At 48.2% G+C, this 24,005-nt stretch overlaps 4 protein-coding genes across 5 annotated transcripts in view; 2 read left to right on the forward strand and 2 right to left on the reverse strand.

The window, feature by feature from the left end:
• Positions 1-1,659: 1,659 nt before the first annotated feature.
• Positions 1,660-16,840, forward strand: kank2 (KN motif and ankyrin repeat domains 2). Of its 2 annotated transcripts, none has more exons than XM_084037928.1 (13): positions 1,660-1,732; positions 7,175-7,250; positions 10,364-10,429; positions 10,659-12,032; positions 12,117-12,311; positions 12,399-12,507; positions 12,586-13,092; positions 13,175-13,262; positions 13,614-13,833; positions 13,937-14,079; positions 14,604-14,804; positions 14,880-14,978; positions 15,572-16,840. In XM_084037928.1, exons 3-13 carry the CDS (start codon positions 10,393-10,395, stop codon positions 15,626-15,628), a joined length of 3,030 nt encoding a protein of 1,009 aa, XP_083894054.1. In that variant the 5' UTR covers positions 1,660-1,732; positions 7,175-7,250; positions 10,364-10,392; the 3' UTR covers positions 15,629-16,840. The 2 variants fall into 2 exon arrangements, with proteins under 2 accessions (XP_083894054.1, XP_083894055.1); XM_084037929.1 differs by lacking the exon at positions 1,660-1,732 and adding an exon at positions 4,942-5,088.
• A 3,241-nt stretch (positions 16,841-20,081) lies between these two features.
• On the reverse strand, positions 20,082-20,962 carry LOC311030904 (hemoglobin subunit beta-2). Its single transcript, XM_084036943.1, has 3 exons — positions 20,828-20,962; positions 20,401-20,623; positions 20,082-20,293 (listed from the first exon to the last, which is right to left on the reverse strand). The coding sequence occupies exons 1-3, from the start codon at positions 20,917-20,919 to the stop codon at positions 20,165-20,167; spliced, it is 444 nt and encodes a 147-aa protein (XP_083893069.1). The 5' UTR covers positions 20,920-20,962; the 3' UTR covers positions 20,082-20,164.
• An 856-nt stretch (positions 20,963-21,818) lies between these two features.
• Positions 21,819-22,609, forward strand: LOC311030905 (hemoglobin embryonic subunit alpha-like). The gene is made up of 3 exons (XM_084036944.1): positions 21,819-21,946; positions 22,022-22,229; positions 22,405-22,609. The coding sequence occupies exons 1-3, from the start codon at positions 21,849-21,851 to the stop codon at positions 22,531-22,533; spliced, it is 435 nt and encodes a 144-aa protein (XP_083893070.1). The 5' UTR covers positions 21,819-21,848; the 3' UTR covers positions 22,534-22,609.
• Positions 22,610-23,791: 1,182 nt separating this feature from the next.
• The window catches only part of LOC311030907 (hemoglobin subunit beta-2-like), a 1,224-nt gene continuing 1,010 nt past the window's right edge, over positions 23,792-24,005 (reverse strand). Inside the window, exon 3 of the mRNA XM_084036946.1 lies at positions 23,792-23,972. Within this exon, the coding sequence (XP_083893072.1) occupies positions 23,844-23,972 (129 nt within the window). The 3' untranslated portion in view covers positions 23,792-23,843. The remainder of the gene's footprint in view (positions 23,973-24,005) is intronic.

A 24,005-nucleotide genomic window follows, 5' to 3' on the forward strand; every position in this document is an offset into this window, starting at 1 on the left:
CTGAGCTGGAGTTCACTGATTACTTGGTACACGACCGTCCACACAGGCTGAACTGTTGGCTGAAGTTTGTTCCACGCTTATAAAGATCCAGATGTCGACTTCCTTCTCCATAGCATGAACCCTAATCTCCAGTGGCGGGAGGATGATGGTCTGTTTGTCTAATCTACCAGAATGAAGGGCCTCACGTTTACATTCAGCTGGAGGACGGGAAGGTTTTTAACAGATCAATGCTGAGGCTTGAGTTGTGAGGAAGGAAATTAAGCTAAATGTCTAACTGAAGCGTTGTCTTCTACATGTTATTTCCTACAATCAATATTTCATTCTCCCTCTTCCCCTCGAGGCTACTCTGAGGTTGGTGTTGGCCCTTAAATGTCCTCGGAGGTTCTTGGAGATCCTTTTACTGGTACTCTGGGAATCTTAAATGTTCTTTAAAGTTCTTGTCCTTCCTGGGAAGCTTGTTGTACTTGCAGGTGTTTCCCCTCCGGCCCTCGCAAGTCCTTCCACGGAGGTTCTTTGATGTCCATGGAGAACCTTGGAGGCCCTTGCTATATGAAGAGCATGGAGGGTCGAGATGGAAAGTAAGTCCTGTGTTTTATTTTCAGGTACTTGTTCCAAACAGGAGTTTTATTCTTCTTTACATTCTGCTCTGCTAAGTTCTAAGCAAAGCAGTTGATTTTACATGCAAACTAATCTGATATGAGGCTGTTATACGTCCTGCTTTATACTGCTAACACTTCTGTACTCTTACAGTAACATCTTCAATGCAGGTCTGGTAAAAGAAGCTTCTTCGTTTGAATAAAAGGCTGTGGACGGAGCTGCTTGGACGGCCTTTAGACTCACTGAAGTAATGTTTGAGGTGTTTTTTCTTGTAGTGGCTCCTTGGAGGTCCTGAAGGCTTTTGTGAGGTGATGGGAGACCTTTATATGATGGGAGACCTCTGTGAGGTGATGGGAGACCTCTGTGAGGTGATGGGAGACCTTTATATGATGGGAGACCTCTGTGAGGTGATGGGAGACCTGTATATGATGGGAGACCTTTAGATGATGGGAGACCTGTATATGATGGGAGACCTCTGTGAGGTTATGGGAGACCTTTATATGATGGGAGACCTCTGTGAGGTGATGGGAGACCTGTATATGATGGGAGACCTGTATATGATGGGAGACCTGTATGTGATGGGAGACCTCTGTGAGGTGATGGGAGACCTGTATATGATGGGAGACCTGTATGTGATGGGAGACCTCTGTGAGGTGATGGGAGACCTGTATATGATGGGAGACCTCTGTGAGGTGATGGGAGACCTGTATATGATGGGAGACCTCTGTGAGGTGATGGGAGACCTGTATATGATGGGAGACCTTTATATGATGGGAGACCTTTATATGATGGGAGACCTGTATATGATGGGAGACCTCTGTGAGGTGATGGGAGACCTGTATATGATGGGAGACCTGTATATGATGGGAGACCTGTATATGATGGGAGACCTGTATATGATGGGAGACCTCTGTGAGGTGATGGGAGACCTGTATATGATGGGAGACCTCTGTGAGGTGACGGACCACGGTGGGAGCTCCCTGCCGGCCTCGGGCTGCTGGCCCTTTAAGAGGAGCGCGAGGGGCGGAGGCGCGCCGCCCGCGGAGCGTCTTGGCTGCGGTGTTTTTGTCTCTGGTCTGTCAGTGAGCTCTCCTCCTCCGGGGCCGAGGCGGCAGAAAGGATTTGCAGCGGGCAGGTAAGAGCCTCCACTCGGTCCCCGGTCCTCCGGCAGACCGGGTCCGTGTCTCTTCGTGGGTTTAAAGCGCTCCGACGGCGCGCCTTCTTCTCACGGGACTTCTTTTGTGAAGCCCGGTCCTCTCTCTACCTCTCTCTACCCTCTCTCTCTCCGAAGTAACGGGTCCTTCATCCTCAATGCGCTCGTGCTGCATCCTATTGTTCTCAATAATCATATTTCATAATTACGCGCGAGCATTAATTCCCTTCCCACCAACGTCGAGTCTCGTGCTCGCTCCTCCTCGGTGCCTTTTTGTTCGGAGCATCATCGGAGGCTCCGCGCCGCGCGCGACACATCTCCTTCATTTCATAATAATAATAATGATAATAATGATAATAATAATATTAATATTCCTATCTAAGTTAAGAAGTATAATAATGTGAGTTTGCAGTGAAACTGTTTAAATGGGTTTTTATTATTCCAACATGTTGTTTACGGTGCGTTACACTGTAGCCGTGAAATCACCGTGCACGGGCTGTATTGTTACGTCATAGAGGGGGGGGGGCTGCCACGCGACTTCAACTTTCCTCCACATTGAGTTTCTGAGCAGAAAGGAAATCCTTCTCTTTTAGTTTGCTCTTCATTCTGAAACTTCTGATCTGTTGCAGAGTTGCATTAATAAAAAGCAGACCAGAGAGCAGCTCGGTGCAGCCTCGGGGGGGAGGGTGGAGGAGGCTGGGGGAGGGTGGGGGAGGCTGGGGGAGGGCGGGTCCGCGCATTCTGGACTGTTCATGACTTCCAGATGTTCGCCGCGTCTTGCCCTCAGATTGGCTCCTCTCGCTGCCTGTAGCCCGGTCACCGATGGGAGTTGGTGTCCTCAGAAGAGGGTGGAGGTCTGATGGAGGGCTGATGGAGGTCTGGTGGAGGGCTGGTGGTGGGCTGGTGGAGGGCTGGTGGTGGGCTGATGGTGGGCTGATGGAGGTGGAGGTCTGATGGAGGTCTGATGGAGGACTGATGGAGGTCTGATGGAGGACTGATGGAGGACTGGTGGAGGTCTGGTCGAGGGCTGGTGGTGGGCTGATGGAGGACTGGTGGTGGGCTGGTGATGGGCTGATGGTGGGCTGATGGAGGTGGAGGTCTGATGGAGGACTGATGGAGGTCTGATGGAGGTCTGTTGGAGGTCTGATGGAGGACTGGTGGAGGTCTGGTGGAGGACTGGTGGAGGTCTGATGGAGGACTGGTGGAGGTCTGGTGGAGGACTGGTGGTGGGCTGATGGAGGACTGATGGAGGACTGATGGAGGTCTGATGGAGGACTGATGGAGGACTGGTGGAGGTCTGATGGAGGACTGATGGAGGACTGGTGGAGGTCTGGTCGAGGGCTGGTGGTGGGCTGATGGAGGACTGGTGGTGGGCTGGTGATGGGCTGATGGTGGGCTGATGGAGGTGGAGGTCTGATGGAGGACTGATGGAGGTCTGATGGAGGTCTGTTGGAGGTCTGATGGAGGACTGGTGGAGGTCTGGTGGAGGACTGGTGGTGGGCTGATGGAGGACTGATGGAGGACTGATGGAGGTCTGATGGAGGACTGATGGAGGACTGGTGGAGCTGTGTGTCAGCTGGCAGGAGGAGGGTTCATCCACATGTGTGTTGCTTTTCAGGAGCTTTTCAAGCCCTCGCTCCAGCCTGATGACCCTCATGGAGTCCCACTAACGAGCTGATAGCTGAATATGTAATTGCCTCCCGTTAACGAGGATGACTGTCGGCTTAATGACGAGCGTCATGTGACAGGAAGTCCCATGACGTGTCGTCAGTAAACGCATCGGATGTTGTTCTGATGAGGGACGTGCAGAAGTGGGCCGGATCTCACACACACACACACACACACACACACACACACACACACACACACACACAGACACACACACACACACACAATGCTTGGCTGTCCTGCTGGTGTGTAATGGGCTGCTGGCTGCATGCAATCACCGGCTGAGAGCCACAGACAGCTGCATGGCACACAGACAGGCTCCGTGCTGTCATTCAGTCTGTTGCTCCAGTATTTAGTCCACAGCGGGGGTGGAGCTAATAAACAGGCTGTGTGTGTGGGTGTAATAGTGGTGCCGGTCTGGGGGACCCCTTGCCGGTCTCGGGGAGCCCCTTGGAGTCCCCCAGACTGCAGGTTGGGATTCTCCATCAGGTGTGTGTGCAGCTGGAGTTTGGCTGGAATGTGCCGGTCTCATTCCAGCGTGGGACGGGGGTGCAGTGGAGGAATGCCGGGTTATAAACCTGGGACACACGCCGGGCAGCGTCTAAGTGGCTGAGCGAGGCTAATGAAATTACACCCTGAACCTGAGGTCGTCTGTCACCGTCTACAGAGTCCTCCTCTCATCAGGTCTCCCCGACGGCTTTCCAGTGATGATGATTGGTTGTGTTAGAGGTTTATAAGGATAAACCTGCAGAAGTACCATCAGTGTGGTTTGGGGAGGCGGAGAAGCTTAATGCTGCTTAACTATCAATCAGCCGGCATGTTTTTAGTGAACATATGGTCTAATCTGGCCTTTGAGTGATTATCTGCCTTAATAATCTCACTTGATCTCCTTTAATACACTCAGATAAAGCAGATGGACTTCCCTGTCCAGTAGTGTTTTATTGTCTTTCCATCCACAGTGTTTAGATCAGCTCTGATCAGGAAGTCATTGATTAAGAGGGGAGTCGGCTACAGTTAGGGTTCCTTCCTCTGCTTCAGCTGTGCTCGGTACCAAAACACCCCCCGCCCCGAGCTTTGTAACCCCGACGCTGCTCCCCTCCACCCGTCTGACTGCCATCTGGACTTCGTCTTCCTCCCCTCCAGACCCCACAAGTCTCTCCAAACAGTCTCTGTGCTCGCCATCATTCTTAATCCCCACCTCCACAACGGCACAGGAATTTCTTTCCCAAATGCCCTATTTTTTTTTTGTCTTTTTTTTTCCGGTGCCGCTCCTTGACGCTGAACCCCACCCTTGCTCAGTTTCCTGTTGGAGGTCAGCACAATGACCAATAGCAGAGCGGCGGGTGTTTACTCTGAGTAATGGGAGCCGGCCGGGCCCCTCCCCCTTTTGGCCGTACTCTCTCCAGACTGCTCACGTCTTCTCCTCCACAACGCCGCTCCTTAATGTAAAAAACAGGGCTTTTTCAGCTAAAGGGCAGCCATCCCAGAGGGGACGTCCCACTGGGTTATGAGTTTAAAAGCAGCCCACATGTCCAGCAGCAGCACAGCAACACACTGTTGCCATGTCGGTATGAGGTCATCTGTGACACGTGGGGAGCTGACGTACGCCGCTGTGACACACACGTCTGTTGTCGCCTCCACATGAAGCCGTGAAGCTGCTCAGGGAAGAGGTTTGTTGTACTTTTTAAGAAATCTATTATTCATGCAGGAGCGTTTGGCTGAATGAAGCCATCTGTGCTGCAGCGTGAGGAGGAGGAGGAGGAGGAGGAGGACAAAGACGTCTCAGTAGATAGATCAGCAGCCGTGTCTCCTGCTGCTGGAACTCTTCTCCGGTCTATATCAAGGTCTCTGCGGTGGAGAGGAACAACAATCAGCTTTTTGGGGTTGGACAAAGTGCAGCTTCTCATCGGGAGTCTCTGTTATCTCTATATTTAGGGGAGGCGATGCACAAATGATGGTAATCTTCCAGGCGGAGCCGCTTTAGGATTCTGAGGAGAAGGTCCGTTTAACGAGGACGTTGTTCCAGCCAATGGGAACGCTGCGATGTTCTCACAGCAGCAGACTGGTGTCAGCAGCAGTGATTCATACATACATGGGCTTCTCATTCCAGAAGTTTCCATCTGAAACTCTCAGCAAAGTTTCTTTTTCTGCTCCCCTCCTCCTTTCTTTCTCCCCCTCCCTCCCTCCCTCCCTCCCTCACATACTGTACTGCTCTCCCTCCTTCTCCCCCTTCTCCTCCCCTTGTTGCTCCTTCTCCTGGGCTGGGAGGAAGTGACTGGGTTGTTTCAGGATCCTTTGGGAATAGAAAGATGGAGCTCCCTTTTCCTGTAACCCTTTCTTCATCAGACTCTTTGAGCCGCATCGATACGTTTGGTATGAAAGGAGTGAGCCTTTCTGGGATGAATTGTTGTCAAAATGCTGCTACTTCTTTGGGGGTGTGGATAATAATTCAGAAATGAGAGATTTATCTCTATGAAGACTCATTTAAACCAGCCGTGCCCTCACCTGAATAAATCACCTTATAAGCTGCAGCTGTTTGTTGCTGTGTGGGAGTCGATGGGAGTCCGGTTTGCTGTTTGTCTTCACACCAGTGTTTGCCAACCTCACGCTTCGCCTGCTTTAATCATATAGAAGTGACTGTAATCGTACCGTGTTAATGCTCTGGTTCTTTAAAGTGTCACACATTCCCAGCACAGACAGGAGGCCGCTTCCCCAAGTCTACATCTAGATCTCAATCACAGTCCGTGTATTTCCCGTTGCTGTCACTGTGTTGGTCCATAACAGCACTTCATCAACTGTTTGTTTGTTTTGAGGCAAATCTCCTTACCACACACTCACACACACCCCTTCTGTGTGTGTGTGTGTGTGTGTGTGTGTGTGTGTGTGTGTGTCTCCCTGAGATGCCCCTCCTTGCTTTCTATTAGAACCAGCTGTGGAAGTGGGGCTGAATGAATGGCTCTTTGTGATTCGGCCGTCGTTCCAGTCCAAAAGGTCTGTTTCTGCCCGTCCAGCCTCGGAGGCATCGGCATGACAACAGCCTGAAACAAACCCAACAACAACACGTCTCCTATGATGTAATGCAAAGGTCAGCCGGCGTGTTTTTTACACTGCGAGACGCCGTCCCTCTTACAAAATGTCCACCACACGTCCACAGCAGCCGGAGCAGAATGCATGAGAAGCAGCTGATCTGCTGGACGTTCATGCAGAGTTTCCAGGCTGCTCATGAAACCAGGCTCTGAGGCGATCCGTGCCGATGACGTTCCCACGCAGAGAGCGGGGGGCGGGTGTGCCCGTGGATTTGGGTGGGTGTGAGTCACCGAGGCAAGAAAACAGAAAACATTGCCCAATCACATGGCAGGGAGGCTCCCAGGCTTGAATTGATTAGCGAGCCTTGAACTGGAGAGAGGAATGGTGGGGGGGGGGGGGCTCAGCAGGCTCAGGCTGAGCAGGTCAGAGAGTGGTGGTCTACTGTTCATATCCGGCACGTCACTCATAACCACTGGAATCCTCTGGGAATGGTTTTTCTGGCTTTGCAACCTGTGTTTAAAGTCTCTTTAGCAACCTGTCTGTTGTCCTGTCTGTTGTCCTGTCTGTTGTCCTGTGTGTTGTCCTGTCTGTTGCAACCTGTCTGTTGTCAGTCACACACAAGGTGTGTATGTCTGGGATAAGTAGTCATGGATGACTACTTATCCCAGACGTCTCCCTTCTTATCCTCACGTGATCTGGACTAAGGTTGGCTCCGTTGTGGTTTCCCAGGTGCCGACTGTAAAACGTGAAGAAAAGGACGGGACAGCGAGGAGCCTGGGGAGGACAGATCCCGTCCGTGCAGCTGGTATGAAAATAAATCCCTCTTTTCCTAATTCACAAACCATTCCCAAGCCTGAGCAGAAAAGTGATCACCAGAGTCAGTAAGGCGGTGGAAAAGTCCATAAAGATGGGCGGTGGGGAGGGTGGTACTCAGACTGAGCAACACTGAGCTCTAATCCTTTGTAATGGCAATAATAATAATGTGACTCAATGAATGGAAGCAATGAGTTTGATTCTTCTGAGGGAGCCGACCTCGGAACGAAGCCGGCTTCTCTAGATTGCTTTCAGGGTGGTCTCGATGCCCCGACGCACCAAAAACACAAGGATCTATACACTGTTATTTATAACCTATAGAACCTATTTAATCTATACACTGTTATTTATAACCTATATAACCTATTTAATATATACACTGTTATTTATAACCTATATAACCTATACACTGTTATTTATAACCTATATAACCTATTTAATATATACACTGTTATTTATAACCTATATAACCTATACACTGTTATTTATAACCTATATAACCTATACACTGTTATTTATAACCTATATAACCTATACACTGTTATTTATAACCTATATAACCTATTTAATCTATACACTGTTATTTATAACCTATATAATCTACAGACATGTGGAGTTGAATCCTGCAGATCCAGCCGTTTGCTTGTAGACGTGATGGAGGTTGAAGACACTAACACACTTATTACAGGACATACCACACATGTGTAATTTGTGCTGGGTGACCTGCATCTCATCCCCAGAGGGTTGGCTTAATCTTAATAGCAGGGGATGGAGGGGGGGGGTTAACTTCCGTTAGTATGGTATGCAGCTGTAGGGGGGGGGGGGGGTTGGTTGTCCTGGATGGAGCGGCGAGGGAAAGTGTCTGAAGAATGGTGGAGTGACGCCGGGGAACACACTGGTTTCTGTTCACATGTCATCTCAAAGGAACTCTGTTTGAGAGAGGAAGGTCAACACACACACACACGCACACACACACACACACACACACACACACACACACACACACACACACACACACACACACACACACACACACACACACACACACACGCTAACACATCTGAAACACCCACTGAGCCCCGGTGGAGTGAGCAGATGTGGAGGCCTGGCGGTGTGGGCGTTTGGAGGGGGTGATGTGGGACGAACGGCAGCAAGGAGGACAAGAAGCAGAGCATCATGGGAGTTTCTGTGGAAAGCTGCATTCAAAGGGGGGGGGGGGGGGGGGGAGTGTCAGCCGGGATGTTTGGTTGCTTCACTGCAAATATCCTAATTACATCTCATCAACTGTCCCCTGTCAGCACTGTCCTCCACCCTCTCACACACACACACACACACACACACACACACACACACACACACACACACACACACACACACACACACACACACACACACACACACAGCCTCTCCCCTTCTGTCTGCTCTGTTCTCACTGTCTCATGTAGGCTCACCCAGACATGCAGCACATGACCGATCCCACACTCTCATGGCGTTCTGCAGATAAACATTTCATCTCATTCCGTCTGTAACGTAACGTGGAGGGAAACGTCGCTATTATCCCATGTTATTACGTGTGTTATTACGTGTCTGACATCATCATGGACAGAGAAACCTTTCTCTTCCTTTTTGCCATCTGTTAGTTATTGTCTTCCACTCTCATTGTGAAATCTGAATATCTGAAAGTTCAAATAAACATGGAGCTCGTCCACGTCGTCCAAATCACCTTCAACTCGGCCGACGGGCGTTCACACGTCCGTCGTCTTCCAGCGCTCGTAGCAGAGACTCTTTCCATGTCACACTTTATTTATTTATTCCCCTACAAATGTAATATCAGGGAGTCGTCAAATGAAAAAGTGCCCTAAGTTAACTTTTCCTATCACAATGGAGTGCATTGTACTTTAACTGGATGTTAAATGGGCCTCGCAGTGTGAGGCTAGGAGAGGGCGATGAAGGGGCACAGATAAGGGGAATCACACCAGGACATTAAACTGACTGCAGGGCTGCAGAAATACCAAGTACATGCAGTCAGTGTTTCCAAGCGGCCTACTTAACCAGGGAACCAGCGCTGACCGGGTCCAGACAGAGAGCTGGACTCCAAACTCCTCATCTGCATGAAGCCCAGCGTGATAGAACGATGTTGTAACGCTGTGGAGGCTTCAAGTTCCCACAACGTGATGACCTAGAAAGTTAATGTTTTACAAGCAGACACAAACTCAACGTTGTGGAGCTCCATGTTGTTCTGTGTGGAGGGAATGAGACGGAGCTGAAACCTCCTGATCGTCAGCTGACGTTGAGAGAGGGAGGAAAGCACCAGGAAGAAGAGGAGGAGGAGAGGACACAGGAGGGGGAAGATGTGGAGAAAGCGAGGGAGAGGATCTGTAAACCCTGAATCCAGAGGCGAAGTTTAGCGATGATTCCTAATAAGGCTGCAGCAGCCAGACTCAAACCCCCGGTGCTGGAATCAGCTGCCAGGAAACTTTCCTCTGTAACTCCGAGCAGAAACAAACACACAGTGACCCGCTCAGCTCCCAAAAACCTCCAGATAAAACCAGACAGGAGGCTGAGGGAGTGACTGGAACTGTGTCTGAACATCAGTCAAAAAGATGTATGTGACCTGTAAGCACTGGTGTCAATGATCAGCTGACTGAGGGCTGGGTTCTGGTTTCCTACGATGACGGGTTAAAATGTCTGATGTTGTGCTCGTACGTTCGGATATCTGGAGCTTTCTAGATCCGATCCCCCCCCCACCTGAGTATCTGACCCCTCATATTAACGCTACACTTCAGAGTTTTACCCGAGTCCAGACTCCTCCTGCTCTCTTCCCCCGGTGCCGCGATGACCAATAGCAGCGTGTTATTCCCAATTTAGCTTCCCCATTCGTCGTCACTCTGTAGACGAGCGCTCGTGATTGGCCGGTCCCGATCCAGGACCTGTATCCCTCAGAACTCTATACATCCCCATATATTCTCTCAGACCAGTCAGAGCAGACTGGAGCAGTAATCCAGGTATATTCATGTCCACGTGTCTCCTTTAAACTGTTGACTTATGTATGCATGTTGTTATTAGATATGTGTGAATGAAGCTCATCTGTGAATGTCTCTGCAGGTGACAGGTGGGTCTCTGTTTGAATCGTCATGGCTCAGGTGCTGCACATGGACCCCGGCTTCCCAGGTACTCATGTTCCCCCTCATGATAATGATGTTATGTTACGGTAGTTATTATTTCTGTGAGGATTTAAACTGTCGTTTACCAGCTGTACCATCCAGACCCTCCTGAGTCCAGTATTCAGAGTACATACGTAAACACACAGCAGCCCAAAGTCGATGCTGTTATCTAAAGTCTGAGCCCAAGATTAGACACAGATTTCCGTTTGTTTAAAGTTGGTTTCCTTCCCCCTCAGGGAAACTCAACCCGCCTGCCCCCCCCTCGCTGCACAGCAAAGGCCAGGAGGCGCCCTACTCAGTGGAGACCCCCTATGGCTACCGTCTGGACCTGGACTTCCTCAAATATGTTAACGACATAGAGAAGGGAAACACCATCAAGAAGGTGCCGATCCAGCGCCGGCCCCGCTATGGCTCGCTGCCCCGCGGCTACGGCTACACCGGCTCCTGGTGGACCTCCACAGAGTCCCTGTGCTCCAACACCAGCGCGGACAGCCGGCACTCCTCCTTCTCCTACTGCGCGCCGGGCTACCACACGTCCCACAGGCCCAGCTTCAGCACCGCCCGGGTGGAGAAGACCCTCCTGGATGCACGCAGGAAGCTGGAGGAGGAGAAAGAGGGACGGAGATACTCCAACCTGGGCAGCATGCACAGCAGCGTAGCGGGCTCCAACACCTCCCTCAGCAGCGCACACAGCTTCAACCGAGCCCACGGCGGAGGAGGATCCTTCACCCCCGTGAGCTCCGGCCTGTCCACCCCGGTGACCCCGACTCCAGCCCACCTGCAGCACGTCAGGGAGCAGATGGCGGCGGCCCTCAGGAAGATCAAGGAGCTGGAGGAGCAGGTGAAGACCATCCCCGTGCTGCAGGTGAAAATCTCCGTGCTGCAGGAGGAGAAACGGCAGCTCAGCGTCCAGCTGAAGAGCCAGAAGTTCCTCGGGCACAGTCTGAGTTTCAACCGAGGTCGGACCCGAGGAGAGCTCTACATCGACATCCCCGAAGAAGAGGTGATCGCTGGAGCCAAGAGCAGCAACAAGCCGCTGTCTCCCAGCACCCCCGAGGGCTCCAAGCTTCCAGACTCCGGCTGTGAGATCGAGGACACGGTGATTGTGGGCGGAGCGCGGCCAGACGCAAAGCGGGAAGTGCGCACCGTCGGAGTGGGACCGGAGGACTCGAGGGGCACGCGTCAGGTGGGAGTTGGGGTTCGGGAGGAGGATCTGGGTTTGCTGCCAGAGACGGAGGCTCTCAGGAATCAAGTGGGTCAGCTTGAGGGCCAGCTAAAGAGGACGGTGCAGGAGCTGCAGGATGCCCAGCAGCAGCAGGATGCCCAGCAGCAGCAGGCTGCGGCGGTCCGGGGCGCCCCCCAGGCAGAGCATCCCGTCATGGCCACCAGTGTGGGCTGGCAGGAGCCACAAGGCTGCAGCCTGCACACCGTGGTCAGCTTCACACAGGTGGCCCAGCAGAGGGAGCAGAGGACTGTGGGCATCCAGGTGTACACGCTGGAGCAGCCCACTGTGGTGGAGGTGGGCACGCTGCTCCGAGCAGAGATGTGCAGCTCCCCGTCCCTTCAGCCGGCCGGCGGAGGCGTGGAGGGCCAGCGAGGACCAGCCGAAGGTCTCTGACACTGAAGTTTAACGTTCGTAGGATTCATTATAGCGTTGGAGGTACGTGATACGAGCTTCTGTTTCCGTCCCGCAGATTCTCCGGTGGATCTGCCGATCGCAGTCAGCTCCAAGCAGGTGCGCGACGTCCTGAGGAGCGAGTTGTCCACGTCGGTGCCGGTGGCGAGTCCGGCCGTCGCCGTCAGCACGTCTGGTAATCAGATCAGTTTGATGCCTTCCAAAGAGGAGGAGACCACAGAGGTCGTCCAATCACAAGCAGGCCCCAAGACAGGTAGCTGAACTGACTTTGTTGTGACCACATCCTGGTTCTACTCTGTGTGTGTGTGTGTGTGTGTGTGATCGCTGGTGTGTGTTCCAGCCTCGTCTCCACAGTCTTCTCTGAGATCCATCATGAAGCGGAAAGCAGAAGGTGAGCCGGGATCTCCGTCCACGAAGAAGAACCTGCAGTTCATTGGAGTCAACGGAGGGTGAGTGTCCGTCGTGTCCATCCACCACCCGTTTTCATCATCCTCGTCATCCTCATCTTCGTCATGTCTGTGTCTCAGCTACGAGTCCACGTCCTCAGACGACAGCAGCAGCGAGAGCTCCGAGGAGGAGAGCGACTCCAGCGAATATCACGAAGCCAGAGAGAAACTCCCCGAGTCAGCGCTGCAGCACATCAACGCTCCCCAGCCTCCACAAAGCAACAGCGTACCTCAACAGACCGCCGCTCCAGACTCAGGGCTGACTTCAGATCAGCCTGCAGGTCCAGACACAAACCCCCCAGACAAAGTCACCCAGTCACCAGCAACAGACTCTGCATCCGGGTCCACTGTGAGCCCTCCGAGTCCAGAGACCGTCAGCCAGGAGACCACCTCCACACCAAGCACTGGATCCGCCCCCGAACCAAGCTCAGACAGCTGTTCTCCGTCGCCGTGTGTCACTGAGACCGCCGAGAAGCAGCAGCACGCTGTCCAGTCACAAACGGCCGTCCTCTCCAGCCAATCAGAGCCGACGCCGGCAGCCGGAAGCCTCACGAACGACGCGGCGACGGCGTCTGTCAAGCTCGTCAGGTAAACCCACACAGTGTTCACAGACATGTGGTGTAACGCTGCTACGCAGCATCGCTGACTGGCGTCTCCTCCTGTGTCTCAGACTGGACCTCAGCGACGGCCTGATGACGGCGCTTCACGCCCTGCAGAGAGCCCTGGGGGACGCCAACGCCTTCAGCCAGCAGGGAGCGGTGGGTTCACTTCATTTAATCAGAGGTCCACTCTGCTTTCTAGGAAATCCTGTCCTTTTTAAAACACTGGCAACAAGAGGAAACACAGCAGCTTAATAATCCGTTTGTTTCTGCATGAACTTTGACCTGGGAGTTAGAGGTTAGAGGTTTCTTTAGATATGTTTGGATTCGTCTAGGGAAGAAAAAGAGAGTAATCTTTTGTTCCAGCAAGTACAGGAAGAGCAAACGCCACATTTTCTGTGTGTTATCCCCGTTCCTCTTTTTTAATTTCACATGCTTATTATCAGACCGTGTGCCGGTACGCTGTTTGCTTTTCCAACAACCGAGTGTGTTCTGGTTGTGTGACCTCAGAGGGCGGCGTACACCAGCGTGCTGCAGGAGTGGCTGCGGGTCTCCTGCCACAAAGCGGCGGACACGACGGTGGTCCAGGCGTACATGAACAGCTTCGCCTCCGTCACCCCTCAGCTGCTGGAGTTCATCATCAACATGGCCGACGGCAACGGCAACACGGCGCTGCACTACACCGTCTCCCACTCCAACTTCCCCGTGGTCAAACTGCTGCTGGACACCGGTGTGTGTGTGTGTGTGTGTGTTGTTGTGTGTGTTGTTGTGCGTGTTGTTGTGTGTGTTGCTGTTGTGCCACCTGTCTCACTGCCTGCCCGTCTCCCTGCCAGGCCTGTGTAACGCTGACAAGCAGAACAAGGCGGGCTACACGGCCATCATGCTGACGGCGCTGGCCGCCTTCCACTCCGACACCGACCTGCAGACCGTCCTGCAGCTGCTGCGCACCGGGGACGTCAACGCCAAGGCCAGCCAGGTGCGCCCTCTGCTGCCTGTTAGGTTGTACTGCAGCTCCACGCAGGCAGACTCACATTCACGCTTTACAGCAGAGGTCAACGCCCCCCAAGGCTTATGTTGACCCCTGTTACATGTCGTATAAAGTAATGTTGCTTATTAAACCGGGTCAATAATCAATAATCATGTGTCGTGCATATAATAGTATAATAGTACTTGATGTAAGGTAATGATGTAAGTTTACAATACTAAGATACATATTTTAATTCTATTTTGGCATTTCTACATCACAACATAATATTAAACAAACAGGAAGATTTATATTGACTTAATTGAGGTTGTTTGTCAATTTTTGGAAGAAAAAAGAAGTTCAAAGATCAAATAATTTCGGGGACCCCCTGAGTAACTCTGCAGACCCTCTAGAGGTCCCAGACCCCCCCTAGGGGTCCTGGACCCCAGGTTGAAGAGGACTCTGCTCACTAATGTGTCTGCAGAGTGTAATGACATGGTGATAGTTGTGCTCATGAAGCGTGTGTGTGTCTGCAGGCCGGTCAGACGGCGTTGATGCTGGCGGTCAGCCACGGCCGAGGTGACATGGTGCGAGCGCTGCTGTCCTGCGGCGCACAGGTCAACGTCCGCGACGACGACGGCTCCACGGCGCTCATGTGCGCCTGCGAGCACGGCCACGTGGACATCGTGCGTCAGCTGCTGTCGGTGCCGGGTTGTGACGCCACGCTCACCGACAACGTGAGCACACATACGTTCCCGTCTCTCTGCTGCTGGTTTTTCTGCCTGAAACTCACCGTCTGTGGTTCCTTCCAGGACGGCAGCACCGCTCTGTCCATCGCCCTGGAGGCCAGCCAGAACGACATCGCCGTGCTGCTCTACGCTCACCTCAACTTCGCCAAGCCGCCTTCCCCCGTGAGTCCTTCTGATGCTCAGCATGACATCACAGTCACACAGACGTAAAGAACAAGAAAACATCAGCATGACATCACAGTCACACAGACGTAAAGAACAAGAAAACATCAGCATGACATCACAGTCACACAGACGTAAAGGATAAAACATCAGCATGACATCACAGTCACACAGACGTAAAGAACAAGAAAACATCAGCATGACATCACAGTCACACAGACGTAAAGAACAAGAAAACATCAGCATGACATCACAGTCACACAGACGTAAAGAACAAGAAAACATCAGCAGGACATCACAGTCACACAGACGTAAAGAAGAAGAAAACATCAGCATGACATCACAGTCACACAGACGTAAAGGATAAAACATCAGCATGACATCACAGTCACACAGACGTAAAGAAGAAAATAAAACATCAGCACCGACTAAACATCACAGATTTGATTGTTTATACAAGTGTAAACATATTTGAACTGATTCCATTTGTCATATTTCAGCTGTGAGTGCTTGTTTTTCCTTCAGTTAACATGCAATGAAAACGTCCCTTCTGTACACTGGTGTATTAATACCTTGTTTGTACCATCGTCTAGGTAACACCGAAGTCTCCTCTCCTGGGCTCCTCTCCTCCTGCCGGTGAAACCAAATAACCCAGCTGCAACAAACCCACAGTAACTACTCATACTAGGGTGTGATTTTAGTTTTTTATCGTCTGTTTAATTACCAGCAACAATGAGTGTGTGTGTGTTGTTTGTCACCCTCCAGCATTTAAGTACATGGTAGCATACAGGTCATTTACATGTACATGTACACGGGGGTGTTTTTGGATGAAAACACGGATTTACAATCAGTCTTGTTTTTAGTGGCGCTCACAAGTCCAAACTGTTCACTAAATGTCACGATCCAGTTACTTCTTCTCCACGTGTTGTTTTGTTCCGTATGAATGTCATATTAGCTGTTTTTCTAGAGGGAAGGCTTTTCATGGTAAGCATCATCATCATCATCATCATCATCATCATGTCACTTGGAATAACAGAAGCCACTCGAGGATAAGTGTCCTTGCATCAAGTAGCTCATCGGTGCTACAAGAATCTCACTTCAGCCGGATATATCAATATTTGTAAGATTTATTTACTGTAGAGTATTTTTGATATTGATTTTTAAAACATTTTGACTGAATTCAGGACCTCCAATGATCACATTTTTATTTCCCAAGCTGTGGTTTTAACTTATTCTCCCTTTTTTAACCAGAGGAGAAACTAAATTTCCTAAAATAAACCCAAAGATGAATCCCATCAGCTCCGTGACACTGTACCCGGTGGAGGTGGTGGTATGAACACAGTGGTGCATTTTTATATACATGAAGGTATTCTGGATGGTAGAAAGGAAGAGTAAAGCGTGTCCGTGTTTGTAATATTCTGTGACTTTGTTGAGAGATGGCAGAAAGCACTGGTGTAGCCTCCTGTGCTGTGGTTATACTGGGAGGAAGTCAGGTGACCAGAACGTGTCTGATTGGAGGACGTGGAAGATGTGAATATCGAAATAATATATGTCAGTATAAACTGCTAGTTATTATGCCTAAAAATCAAAGTGCATAGCCTATCGATGTCAAAATTTCTATTACTTTTTAAAGACTTTTCCACAAATTTCATATTCACTTTTGAGCAATTTTGATAAACTTTCTTTTTTTAATTTAAGTATATATCTTTTTATACATTTAGAATGTTTAAGCTCACGCCGACGTTATGTAATCCCACAGCTCCTATAGTTTATTACCAAGGTTTATGTACAATTCTAGACTGTTTGTTCTAATTTGTGCATTTTGGAAAAACAATGAATTAATAAATGTGGACAACACTGTTTCTATATCGTGTTTATTTAATATGACTATTAAGATACCATCAGTGTTTAGTTACGTGTGTGTGTGTGTGTGTGTGTGTGTGTGTGTGTGTGTGTGTGTGTGTGTGTGTGTGTGTGTGTGTGTGTGTGTGTGTGTGTGTGTGTGTGTGTGTGTGTGTGTGTGTGTGTGTGTGTGAGGAAACGTCCTCTAGATGGCGTTTCAACACGTCACATCCCTGTTTAACACTGATCACTCTTTTTTTCTGTTTTTTTGTGTTTATCTGTTGAAGCCAAAGACTTGCCAAGTCATGGTTACACCGTTCACACGTTCACTCTCTAATAGGCTTTAACTGCTATTATATTTTAATTGTTTACTTCAACTCAATTTCATGAATTGTCTCAACATTATAAAAGTGAGATGATGATTTTCCTCTGATGTTGTCGACACAAACGGCCTTAATATTTGTGGAAGCCTATTAAGGATATTGATTGTGTGTTAGTCAATACTCAGAGGTATTATTTATGTATATACTATGATAAAATACTAATAGAGTATACATATCATTAATAACATGATAGATGCCAAACACACTCCTCCTGAAATGGGAAACAATAATGAGACGATTGCTTAATCAATTTGTAACACTGATTAAAGAAAACAAAGAGAACGTGCAGGACGTGTCGGGGTGAATTGTGAGAATATGAATATGAACCACAGTTCTACCGAGAGGACCCGGATCCTCTGTGGAAAGGATCTGAGGAGAACCATGGCATGATGTGAACTCCTTCAGGGCAACAAACTGCATAAAGTATTTACATTCCAATGAATCTGTCCTTTCAGATTCTCCCTGTGGAAACGAACACTGCCAAAGGAAAAGAGATGCAAAGAGAAATAGTTCCCATCGTTTTGCATCTTTGGAGACATCTTTGTTTGCTGTTTTTGGTTGTTTTGCATCTCTTTTCAGGAGTTTTCTGTTGTTTTCTTGGTATCTGTGTCCCTGTAGTCAGACTTTTGGTTGTTTTGCTTCTGTTTATAGTAGTTTTGCATTGTTTTTTGGTCATTTTGCATATCGTAGACGTTCTGCCTCTCTCACAACTCTTCAGCTCCAGTTTCTTTCTGAAAGCTGCTTCATGCATGAATAATGTCGATTCACAGATCATTTATTGACTGTTTCTGCAGGCTCCACATTTAAAGTTTCCTTGAAAAGGTTTAACATGCTCTAACAAACCTGCCACTTATATTTCTTCCTCTCTTGAAAGTATGTGGGTTTCTAGTGATGACGATTTGAAGAATACGCCAATGTCACATGACATGGTAAGGGCAGTAAATGAGGTGTAGCTTAGATTTGGAGGATCTTTTTTGACGTTTTTGAGTGATTGTGTTCTGTCTATTGTCATCTCTGACTGTTTGTGTGAGGTTTATGTGTTCCTTTAAAAGATGCACGCCCGTTCTCCAAGAACAACACTTGTGCCAGCACCAGCTGGGTTCCTCAGACAGCTGTTTGTGTTTGGGAGGAGTCCAGGAGATTACATGCAAGTGTTGATAACGATGCAACAACAGCATTTTAGAGGACACCTCCAGCCAATGAAAGACGAGAGGGCTCATTTGAATTCTTCCATGACTAAAAGGCTGACTCACTGCAGCTTTGACACTACAACAGAGTCTCAGAGGGTTGAATGACAGATGGCTCCTCTTACATTGGCTTCGTTAGTTAGCAGGAGGCCTTATAGGACTAATCCTGATCACGACCACCATGAGTTTGTAACAGCAACAACATCAAGTATGGGGCTGTATTTAGCTCTTAGCTCTGTCCACAGCCAAACGCCTTCCGCCCTCAAACAATTCTTCTACTCACTTGTTGTGACTGAAGGCCATTTTCCAGTTGTGTAAGACATGTAACTGAGATATCCGCTGAACTACACTGGAAACACTGCTTATCTATTTGTTCATTAGAGTGGAGACGCCCTTAAAGCTGCAGCGCGGCCAGGAAGATAAACCGTAGAAACCAACTCAGAAAAAGACTCTTGGAAGGGTTTCAACTGATAAACAAATCTATTAAAACTTCTTGATTGCAGAGCCTGGATTTTAAAATATGGTTGGTGTATATACATATACATATATATATATTTATCTTTAGATGCCACCTGTGCAACTAGTCCAGTCAGGAAATGTCCTCACTCCTAAATATTCCACAGTCAACTGTCAGTGGGATTAGAACAAAGTGGAAGATATTGGGAACGACAGCAACTCAGCCAAGAAGTGGTAGACCACGTAGAATGACGGAGCGGGGTCAGCGGATGCTGAGGCACATCGTTCACAGAGGTAACCAACTTTCTGCAGAGTCAATCACTACAGACCTCCAAACTTCATGTGGCCTTCAGATTAGCTCAAGAACCACGTAGAGAGCTTCATGAATGGGTTTCCATGGCGATCAGCTGCATCCAAGCCATACATCAAGTGCAATGCAAAGCGTTGGATGCAGTGGTGTAAAGCACGCCGCCACTGGACTCTAGAGCAGTGGAGACACGTTCTCTGAAGGGACCAATCACGCTTCTCCATCTGGCAATCTGATGGACGAGTCTGGGTTTGGCGGTTGCCAGGACAACGGTACTTGTCTGACTGCATTGTGCCACCTGTAAAGTTTGGTGGAGGGGGATTATGGTGTGGGGCTGTTTTTCAGGAGCTGGGCTTGGCCCCTTAGTTCCAGTGAAAGGAACTCTGAATGCTTCAGCATACCAAGAGATGTTGGACAATTCCATGCTCCCAACTTTGGGAGCCAGTTTGGGGATGGCCTCTTCCTGTTCCAACATGACTGTGCACAAAGCAAGGTCCATAAAGACATGGAGGAGAGAGTTTGGTGTAGATGAACTTGACTGGCCTGCACAGAGTCCTGACCTCAACCCGAGAACACCGTTGGGATGAATTAGAGTGGAGACTGAGAGCCAGGCCTTCCCTCCAACATCAGTGTGTGACCTCACAAAAAAACAATTCTGGAAGAATGGTCCAAAAGTCCCATAAACACACTCCTAAACCTTGTGGAACGCCTTCCAGAAGAGTTGAAGCTGTTATAGATGCAAAGGGTGGACTGACATCATATTAAACCCTATGAATTAAGAATGGGATGTATATGTGTATTTATGCATCACATGGTTCTATCTGTAGGGGGTCCTGGGTGTAACCATTCTGTTTCTAGAATAAAAGCCCTCACAGATTGGATTGATTGCTCCAGTCAACAATAGCATTATTCCAGAGAAACAACTTGGTGGATTTGCTTATTTCTTTATTTGATCTTGAGAGAAAAACAAAGAGCATTTCATGATGTCTGATGGTCCTCTGTTGCAGCTCTCTAATGGTACTGCCTTCCCAGGGAGGTCACCACCACGGACAGGAACTTCTGGAAAGCTGCCTGGACCTCACCGGTGAAGTCGTTTCCCATCTTGGCGGCAACCACGACGGTCAGGCAGTCGGACAGGAGCTGCAACACAACAAGCATCAGCAAACATCAGCAACATGAAAGGTTGCTCGTTCTGTGAATCATCGTTGAAGGTGAATAGTTGGCTATTATTAGTTCCACGACGTTACCCTGAAGTTGTCGGGGTCCACGTGGAGTTTCTCGGAGTGCAGCACGCTCAGCTCGGCGTAGGTGTTCTTCATGTCATCCATGTTCTTCAAGCCCCGGTCCAGACCGTGCAGGATGGTGGTTCCGTGTTTTGCAACCAGTGGGTTTGCAATGATAGTAGAGGCGTTGTAGAGGTTTCCAAAGTTGCCGAAATACCTCTGAGTCCAGGGGTAGACGACCAGACACCTGAGGAAACACTTCAACACGTCAATGTTGCAGGATATGATGAACAGATGAAATGTGTGTGCTGAGAAAACGAACACCTGTGATTGTTTGCAACACATTGTGCTCAATGCAAACACGGAATCCTGATTCTTCAATATAGTCGCTATTTCACAAACAATGACGTCTCGACCACAACCTTGCTAATGCAAAGTTGCACAGACTGACCTGGAAAGAGCTGCAGGGCCCACAGTCTCATAGTCCATCTTGGAGAAGATGTCCTGGATGGTGGCGCGCTCGAAGTCTGTCCATTCAACCATGTTGCCGGTTTTAGATGAGTACTGATCTCTCTGACAACAGATGCAACTTTTAAAGCCACCCTGCTCTCCTCCCCAAGCTTGTGATTGGATGGGCGGTGGGCCAAGTAGCCTATGGATTTGCAGCAGTGATAAGAGAAGGGCGAATCAGCTCCACCTAAATTATCTCAGAAAAATAAGAAATCGTCACGTTCTGTCTGTAAACAACACCCTCCGAGAGCCCAACAATGCAGAGTAATACAAAGGGTCTCAGAGCTGCTATGTTTGGTACCAAAGTCGGCACCAAAATAGGCATTACTGTGTTTTAAGAGGAAAAGACACAGTTTAAGATCTGAGCCTCATTATCTTTCTGTGCCCCTATCTATTTGTGTGGAACTTAGCAAGGCGTTTACAATTTGTTACCAGACAACGGCAGAATAACAGCTGGATTCCAGGTGAACCTGAATCCTGCCCATCAGGGTGATAACCAGCAGGACCTCGGACAGTTCCCACATCCCTGGAGGTCTTCAGCACCTTGGACAGCAACCTGCAGGATGTTCAACAATCACCTGAATAATTTATTTAAAAAGTAAATAAACAAATGAAAATATATATATAAATGTACGTATATACATCCAGAGAGCTTTCTGAGTCAATTAGTAAGTAAAATACCTGAATAATTCTGTGTCAGATTAACTTTTAGATTGGATTTCAAAAGTATACAAACAAGAATGCATATAGTTTGAATAGATCTTATCAACATCCAAGAAGCATCAGAACCACCATGACAAGATTTTTTTGTTTACGTCATGGAGGCTGCAACCTAGATTGGAACGCCTCATACAGCCTATCTTTGAGGAGGTTCTGGGTGTGCCCATCCTCTGTCTCAAGCATAAAAACCCCCACAGTCTGGGCTCATCACAGCATTCAGCATCACTCATTCAACCGACAAGATGACCAGTCTCACTGCTAAGGACAAGACCGTAGTCAAAGCCTTCTGGGCCCAAGTGTCTGGCTATGCAGAGGACATCGGCGCCGATGCTCTGGCCAGGTAGATATAACCACAAACCTGCTCCAACATTACTTGATTACTTTTTCTACGCATCACTCACTTCTTTTCCCCCAGGATGCTGACGGTGTACCCGCAGACCAAGACTTACTTCTCCCACTGGAAGGACCAGAGCCCCACCTCCCCCTCTGCAAGGAAGCACGGAATAACTGTGATGAATGGAGTTGGAGATGCCGTGAGCAAAATCGACGACCTGAAAGGAGGTCTCCTGACCCTCAGTGAGCTGCATGCCTTCACTCTGCGTATAGACCCGGCCAACTTCAAGGTGCAGAGCCAAAGTCCTTCTAAGATAATAGCCTGTAATGTATATGAAGTGTTCCTCCAACGTGGGGCGATGACGGGGATCCAGACCTGCAACATGTCCATCTGTTGTTACTGTGCACATAATGTGTGATGGCTGCATGGTGAGCTAAAATACCTCTATGTCCTTCTTTTCACAGATCATCTCCCACAACATCCTCGTGGTCATGGCCATCATGTTCCCCAACGAATTCACCCCTCAGGTCCATGTGGCCATGGACAAGTTCCTGGCTGCTCTGGCTCTGGCCCTGGCTGAGAAGTACCGATAAACAGCAGGACAAGATGTCGGAGACTGCAGCATGAGCTTCTATTGCATCATGAAAAATAAATGCACTCAAGCTAAAACTGATGTTTTCTGGTTTGTTTGTGATGGTTTGTGTCATATATGAGAGAAGATCAAAAGTCACATCTGCAACACAACGCTGACTGTAACAAAGATCCAACAAGTCAAGTTTCATCCTGAATATTAGCTGAACATAAGAGCTGAAACAATAATAATACAATAAGTGGATTCATCGAGTCAATTGTGCAGATATAATCTAGAACAATTTTCAACATCAGTTATTATTAATTTAAACAAACCTAAAATATTGGTTGTTTCCAGATCCTTTTAAATGTCAGAATTTGCTCTCTTTCATTGTGAGTTGAACTTCTGTTTGTGAGGCAAAACAAGACATTTAAAGACATTACATCAGAGTCTTTTTTTCAAATGTAAAGACTAAAAGATGAATTTACACAACAATCAACAATTACACACAATAATTAATGAATTATGAGAAAAGGTCCCTTAACTGCATTCACATATTAAACTTAAGGTTAACGGGACAGTGGATGACATGTAACATTTACATATTTATTGTTTTTTTTGTACGAGAACCTATTATTATTATTATTATTATTATTATTATTGTCATTATTATTATTAACATTAAATTGTATTATTTGTATTACCTATTAAACTATGGACTATTAACTACTTTAATTATTATAATTATAATTATTAATATATAGACAAATTATGTTTCCATATTCAGCATTATAATGAAAACATTGTTTTGTTTGTTTTTTTAATAATAGGTGACAATGTTTCATCCTCTTTACCTCATATTATTCCTGTGGGCTATCTTTTAATAAAAACATAATTTATGAACTGATCACAGCCCTGTTGTTCTTAAGGTATGTTTGCTGAGCAGCTACTACTTTACTCAGACGAGGATCTAACACTTATTTCTTTTTTTAGCTCTTACTTTATCGTCAATGATTTGTTGTGGTTTCTTTCTTTTGACAAATGTACTTATTGTAAGACGCTTTGGACAAAAGCGTCTGCTAAATGCCCTAAATGTTCATGTAAATGTAAATTAATTTGTAAACATTACATCAGATGTATTGTTCTCCATCGTGTCTAAATGTAATTTTTCGATTATTTATTTATTTTTTCTCTCATTGTTTTTGATGTTCACATCGTTTTTTTGTAAAATTCCAGAGAAACAACTTGGTGGATTTGCTTATTTCTTTATTTGATCTTGAGAGAAAAACAAAGAGCATTTCATGATGTCTGATGGTCCTCTGTTGCAGCTTTCTAATGGTACTGCCTTCCCAGGGAGGTCACCACCACGGACAGGAACTTCTGGAAAGCTGCCTGGACCTCACCGGTGAAGTCTTTGCCCATCTTGGCGGCAACCACGACAGTCAGGCAGTCGGACAGGAGCTGCAACACAACAAGCATCAGCAAACATCAGCA

The sequence above is a fragment of the Eutrigla gurnardus genome (genome assembly GCF_963514095.1).
Source record: "Eutrigla gurnardus genome assembly, chromosome: 20".
NCBI lineage: Eukaryota > Metazoa > Chordata > Actinopteri > Perciformes > Triglidae > Eutrigla > Eutrigla gurnardus.

Bases quoted from the DNA above. Each gene is read 5' to 3' on its own strand.
- LOC311030905 (XM_084036944.1), top strand. From the start codon at position 21,849: ATGACCAGTCTCACTGCTAAGGACAAGACCGTAGTCAAAGCCTTCTGG. The intron at 21,947-22,021 runs GTAGATATAACC...CTTTTCCCCCAG, and splicing joins GGCGCCGATGCTCTGGCCAG to GATGCTGACGGTGTACCCGC. The intron at 22,230-22,404 runs GTGCAGAGCCAA...TTCTTTTCACAG, and splicing joins TAGACCCGGCCAACTTCAAG to ATCATCTCCCACAACATCCT.
- LOC311030904 (XM_084036943.1), bottom strand. From the start codon at position 20,919: ATGGTTGAATGGACAGACTTCGAGCGCGCCACCATCCAGGACATCTTC. The intron at 20,624-20,827 runs GTCAGTCTGTGC...GTGTTTCCTCAG, and splicing joins GGCCCTGCAGCTCTTTCCAG to GTGTCTGGTCGTCTACCCCT. The intron at 20,294-20,400 runs GTAACGTCGTGG...GTTGTGTTGCAG, and splicing joins TGGACCCCGACAACTTCAGG to CTCCTGTCCGACTGCCTGAC.
- kank2 (XM_084037928.1), top strand. From the start codon at position 10,393: ATGGCTCAGGTGCTGCACATGGACCCCGGCTTCCCAG. The intron at 13,093-13,174 runs GTAAACCCACAC...CCTGTGTCTCAG, and splicing joins GCGTCTGTCAAGCTCGTCAG to ACTGGACCTCAGCGACGGCC. The intron at 14,805-14,879 runs GTGAGCACACAT...GGTTCCTTCCAG, and splicing joins ACGCCACGCTCACCGACAAC to GACGGCAGCACCGCTCTGTC.